Genomic DNA, 6,633 nt, shown 5'->3' on the forward strand with positions numbered 1-6,633 from the left:
ATCTCTATGAGGGATGGACGGGCAGGCTGCACTCACCGCACTCTCATCACGGAAAGTCTCCGGATAGCTGAATGTCTGCGGCTGCTGCATGTTATCTATAGGAGCGAGGAGAAGACAAAGAGCTCTGATACACCGACCAACCCCTCCTCTCAGCCTGACACAGCTGCCGGCTAATGACGTATAGTCCTACACTGCCTGTCAGAATGCTGACTGACGTCATCAGTGGGGGACCGAGTCATGGCTGGGAGCTGTCACATGGGGTGTTACAGGGTTCTGTCACAGCAGTGACACATGTCAGGGTGTCAGCTACCTCACTGCAAGTCACAGCTGCAGCAAGTCCAATGTAAATAAACTGGAAAGTAATACCCTGTTTATTATACATGTATTACCTTGTACTGATCCAGTGACTGCACTGTGTGATCCTCTTGAAAAACAAAAACAAAAAAAAAACAACACCCTTACCCTTACAAGGCCTCATTATCATCATCTATACATATATAAAAATATATACAGGTAGTCCCCAGGTTACATAGAGACTGTAGGTTTGTTCTTAAGTTGAATTTGTATTGTATGTAAGTTGGAACAGGTACATTATTTTAATAAATGCAATTAGGACAGATGTTTTTCTCAACATATTATTAAGCAGCATGGTGCCAGGTACTGTATAAAATCTTCACTGTGAGTGAATCACAAACAAAGCAAAAAAAAACAAACAATTTTTTGAAGCCTAGACATTTATTAACTTCTGGAGCAAGCTGTGCTTTGATATGCAAAAAGAAACCATTGTAAAGTCTGTATTGGTCATTAAAGAGTTACAAGATGTTACAGAAAAAGCCCAGTCTCAGCTGTGTTTAGCAAAAGTTTTCTTCTGCAAGTCATGCAAACCGCCCCCTCCCCCACCAAGCCTCTGTCCCGCAGGGAAGCCCCTGTTGTATCTAGAAGTTGTCCATATGTCAGATGTCCTTAACTCTGGGACTACCTGTATATGGAGATATTGATGGCTATATATATAAAATTGGACAATCAGATTGCGTTGTGACACAGATGATAAGTGGTGCAGTAACCACCTCACAAATACATATGAACTCAGCCTCCTCTAACTGTGTCAGTGTTTGTCCATAAAGATTTACAAGCGTTTGTTCAGGTATTGGTGGAATAGACAACCTGCTGATCTCTCTGTCATTCATTTAATGATGAATAGCATTGGCAGGGGGTGTAGTCATAAAAAAAGAAGTACTATCCATAATGTCCCCACCCCACTACACTCCTACTATGTGTCACTCAAAGGGGAAGAAACTCTGATGTCATAATACCACAACCCGCCCACCGCCCTGAGTTTGCAATTCCATACGGGAGACATGGTCCGTGGCTCTGGTGATCAGATGCTCAGTACACAAACTAACTGATTGGTTCAATTGTATTGATTGCTGGATGTACAGGTTTCATCCTAAGTCACTAACCTAGCTAAAAAGTCCTGTGCAGCTTCAAAATGGGCCAAAATGGCTTTGGATGCTTCAACTCGTTCCTTCTTCTGATCACTGTTAAAACATTTTGGCATCCACTTCGCTAAAAGCTTGCACACGTCTAGGATAGTGGTCTGTATCTGATCTGTATCCGCGGTCTGTATAGTATCTGGGCTATCTTTTTTTACGGATATTCGCCGGTCCTCAATAATCAGCTCATGGACAGCATCGCAGGTTGCCGGGTCAGTAGAGGTTGGGGGGTGCCCACTGCTGGGCTCATCTTCAACGTTGAAATGCCCAGTCTTGAAAGATATCCAGGTTTTCACAGTGCTGTAGGAAGGACACTTCTCCCCCAGTGTTAGTGACATCACAGTGTGAATGTCCTTTGCTGACTTTCCTTGGAGAAACAAAAACTTCATGACGGCCCGTAACTCCAACAATGTGAAACTTGCTTGTGCCTCTGCTATCACAGCTTCTCACTAAAAGAAAAAACAGTTTTAAGAATCACAAAGACCTGATAATTGCACAGTTACATACTAAAGCTACGTACACCCTTCCAATTATTATCGTTTGTAAACCACTGAACGACCGTACACACGATAGATGGTCAACGATCGTCGTCCAATCCGATCCGCCGGTCCGGTCGTTCATTTCCAACGACTATCCTCGTTCGTCGGCGTCGTTGGTTACTTTTTTACAAACGGATTTTTGGCCAATCGGTCGTTCGTCGTCCGTTCTTCGTTCATTTCCAACGATAAAAATTGGACGTGTGTACGCAGCTTAAGATAATAGGCTGTCATATGCCCCCACACTCAATTTTCTAATTTCATCTGGAAGGGGGCAAAGCCAGGAACTTCTCAGTACCCCCTCGTATTAGTAAGGGTTAGTGTAGCTGACTATTATCAGGACCCAGGAAAGGATACAGGTTTTCGTAATTTTATGTTTCAGTGTTGACAATTGAACTGTGTGAAGTAAGCATCAGTTCTCAAATTGTATGAATTAAATTGTTAACAAATTTCTGAAAGCATAAAACACAAATGATAATTGGGCAGAAAGACCCCTATAAAGCATGCTACTTATGATTTAGATACTATAAACATCTAAAGTCAGTTAAATATTTACAGGGAAAAACCCTTAATGTCATCAAATGCAATTAAAATGTCTCTGTTGGCTTAGTTAAGGCATGGTTCAGAGGGATTGGAAAAGTTTTTAGGATGTTTCTCCCAGTCGGCCAGCCACCTTGAAAAATTACCAGTCATTTTACAACTGACATCTTTATGTGTAATGGAAAGTTTTAAATTTAGCAAAGATGTTTTTTATTGCACCTTGGTCTTAGGTACTTTCTAAATATCCATCCTGCTGGTCCTTATTTTGAAGAAAACATTTGGTGAATGTTGGCTTTACTGTACTGCTATTTATTGATTGTACAAAATGATGTGTAATATGTTACTAACCAATGATATTGGTGCCAGATCTTAATTTTGATATACAAGAAGCTATACAATCTTTATGATATTTGAAAGCTGCACCATACCCCCCCCCCCCCCCCCCCCCCCCACGTAAAAAGATAAAAATCTACTTTGAATCTATTCATAGGGCTTTAATTATGGAAGCTCTCCAAGGCTGGAAAGAATACATCTTCATCAGTGAAGCTGGGTGATCCAGCAAACTCAGAATAGATCTGGTTCAGGATTGAAATCTAACAAATAGCAAATTACTTTTAAGAAACCCATTCCAGGTTTATTGGATCAGCCAGCCTCACTGATGAAAGTGCATCCTCTCCAGCCTTGGTGAGATTTAGAGGTGAAATTATTTCCACCAAAACAATACAACAGTTCTTTTTATGAATTGAGTTTCTATGTGGCTGTAGATTTTGGGTATTTTATACTAATCTCTAGTGAATCTGTGAATAATAAACACAAAAAGGTAAGTTTTATGTACTACAGACATTCATACATTGCCCCTGATTCATCAAGCAGAATCGGATTATCGGTCGCGCATTCGTATTCGCGATCCGGAATCGTACGCGATCGCGCTATTCAGCAACTGAAAAAGATCGCGGCCGGAGCCGCGCATATCCGGCAGCTTTACACTGGCGGGGGATGTCTTATTCACGGGTGAATGTCTTATTTTAATTATTTTTTCAAAAATCGGGGGTGGCTTATTTAATGGGGATGACTTAAAATCGGGGAAACACGGTATATGTTATATGGAATATGGTTGTGTCTAACTTCATTTTATGACAATTTAATGCTGGCTGTGGTTCCTGGTTACACTGCTTATATGAACATTGCCTGCATATAGCTTTCTTTCAACAACTGTTTAAAAGGGAGACTGCACATTCATGAAGAAGTGAATTTCTTTCACTATCAAAATCTCACACTTACCCTATCATCCTTCATTGTATAGTATTATTACACAGTTTTTATATAGCGCCGACATATTATGCAGCACTGTACAAAATCCATAGTCATGTCACTAGCTGTCCCTCCAAGGAGCTCACAATCTAATGTCCCTACCATAGTTATATGTCTTTATTACAGTCTAAGGTCAATTTTGGGGGGAAGTCAATTAACCCAACTGCATGTTTTTGGAATGTGGAAGGGAGTACCTGGAGGAAACCCGCACACACGCAGGGAGAACCTGCAAACTCCATGCAGACAGTGCTGGCTGAGATTGAAACCTGGGACCTAGCACTGCAAAGGCCAGAGTGCTCACCTCTGATCCACCATGCCCATGTATAAATCCAAATTCCTTGATTGTACACATCCAATGTCCTTTTTAAAATTACTCTAGAGTAGAATCAGTGCAGTATTAGAGATATGGGACATAAATAAAAACATTATCACTTGAATTCCCTGTAGGTCTAACTTGAGTCAAGACTTGATAAAAGTAAATGCATCAGTAAAACTTTTATTTCTGTCCATGAACCTGTTGCTGAGATTACAACTCAAGCCCTGGCTAAACTTTTGTATGTGAAAATAATACCAATATACTCTTTGGGTATAACAATCATTAATGCATGGATTTTTTTCACTGTGAGGAATTGGCATCATATGCAATTATTCGTCATATGTTCAGTTTTACTTGTCTGGGATTATTACAGGTACAGGTAAAAGAGGAAGTGTATTCTTAAAGTGTACCTAAACTCAACATTTTCACTTAACATATAAGGTTAGGCAACCCTTATATGTAAAGGAAAAATGGTATTCATTTTTTATTTTTTAAATGCAATGCCCTTTTTTTAAAAAAAAAAAAAGAGTGCAGCACCCCCCTTTTCCTCGGCGATCAAGCCTTTTTGGGAGCACAGAGACTCTCGAGTTACCTACCTCACGCATCCTGGGAGACTCCGGGTGATCTTTCTGCACATGTCCGAGATTAGGGGCAATTTTTCTATTAAGGGAAAGAGATGCCGATCTCCCGCAAGCGCAGTGACATTGTCTCTCTTTTTTTCCCCTTTACAGCGGCTGCGTCACCCGATTCCGCACCTGTGCAGTGGGATTAGGTGAAGTGCCAAGAAGAAGGAGTTGAAGAATGAAGATGGCAGTGCCCAGCGCTTCTTAAGCGCCAGGACAAAGAAGAATTTCAGGACAACACAGGATCGGATTGTGGGAAAGACCAGAACCATCAAGGGACCTGCAGGATTGAAGGTAAGTATATATTTTTTTGTTTTCAGTATAGTTCCGCTTTAACACTAGATTCACAAAGTATTCTGTGTTTTCTTTAAAGGGAGTGCAATGGAAGAAATTTTCATTTAGATTCTTTTGTTTTCCTTTTCTCTCTTTCTATTTAAAACATTTTTATGGCGTGTGTTTACTCAGTAGGAAGGGAAGAGGAAAATGCCACTTCTATGATCATCCAGTTTCCATTGTATTACTTGAAAGACTTTTTAGAAAGCACATCTAAGAATAAGTAAATGCAAACATAAATAGATAAAACAGTAACTAAATCTGTGTGAGAAAATAAAGTATAGAAAAATAGATTATATTACACCTGGGTTTTTTTTTTTTGCCATAAGGTATTAAAAAACTCAATGTGTACTGTGAACAAAAAGTCACGAAAGCACCTTGTAAGAAATATTTTTTTCATTAAAGCAGAATAATAAAATACTACTTACCTTGACTGGTGAAAGCCCTCAATCCCTCCGCAAATGGAGTCCAGTAGGTCCCACACTGTTTCAGCTTTTCTCTTCTTTCCGATACAGACGGGACAGCAGACGCAGCCATCTTCTTTCACACACTGTGCAAAATATAGCATGCACTGGGAACGCTGTAAGTAACCAGTGATTCTCAGCCAGGGTTATGTGGAACCCCTGGGATCCTCCAGAGGATGCTAGGGGGTTCCTTGAACTGTGATTGACAATTTGATGATACCTGAAAAGTTCTACAACCACATCACTGGGTATAATTATTATTATTATTATTATTATTAGGTCCAGCTGCATGATGTTTTATTATTATTATTAGGTCCAGCTGCATGATGTTTCTAGTTGTCTATGAAGGTTGTATGCATTTGTTGTCACCACTGTAAGTGTTTTTTTTAGTTTTAGCAGGGTCTCCCTTGAAAATTATTATAATTATTATTATAAGGGTTCCTTGAGGTAAAAAGGTTAAAACACTCGCTCATTTCTACTTTTATAATACTTAGACCCTCTGTGCTATTTAATACCTCAGAGCAACTTTGTACCTTTTACTTAGGTGAAACTCCAGCTCACATTCACACTTCCACTTCTTATAGTTACTGATTGATCTAAACTAAAAGTGACCTTCAGTTAATTGCCTAAAAATGAGCATGTAACCAGTTTTCATTTTAAGAAGGTACACATTTTATTTACTTTTGCTAAAGTATAATGTGCAAGGACATCACTTTATCATGAAAAACATAATTTTAGGGCATGCCATAAACTTCATGATTTGGACAGGAAGACATATGTAGTATACCCTAGTAAAGAAATTAGAGAGCAAACAGGATAAGATTGTGAATGGTTAATCATTAGCACACCATACAAAGCATGAAAAAAAACACTATGATTAAAAGTAAATGACAGAAAAAATAAAATGACTTTTAAAGAGTAAAAATGGTGCTGTTTAAATGCAAGATATATAACAGAGCTGATATTTTAATCTACTATATCAAGTAGAAGAAAAATGTATGCATTATTACTGTGTGA

At 39.2% G+C, this 6,633-nt stretch overlaps 1 protein-coding gene across 1 annotated transcript in view; it reads right to left on the bottom strand.

Annotated features, from left to right (window-relative positions):
• The window catches only part of PREP (prolyl endopeptidase), a 65,653-nt gene extending 65,469 nt beyond the window's left edge, over window positions 1-184 (bottom strand). Inside the window, exon 1 of the mRNA XM_072408705.1 lies at window positions 37-184. Coding sequence (XP_072264806.1) covers window positions 37-90 — 54 coding nt within the window. The 5' untranslated portion in view covers window positions 91-184. The remainder of the gene's footprint in view (window positions 1-36) is intronic.
• Between the last annotated feature and the right edge of the window lie 6,449 nt (window positions 185-6,633).

The sequence above is a fragment of the Pyxicephalus adspersus genome, chromosome 4, assembly GCF_032062135.1.
Source record: "Pyxicephalus adspersus chromosome 4, UCB_Pads_2.0, whole genome shotgun sequence".
Lineage (NCBI taxonomy): Eukaryota > Metazoa > Chordata > Amphibia > Anura > Pyxicephalidae > Pyxicephalus > Pyxicephalus adspersus.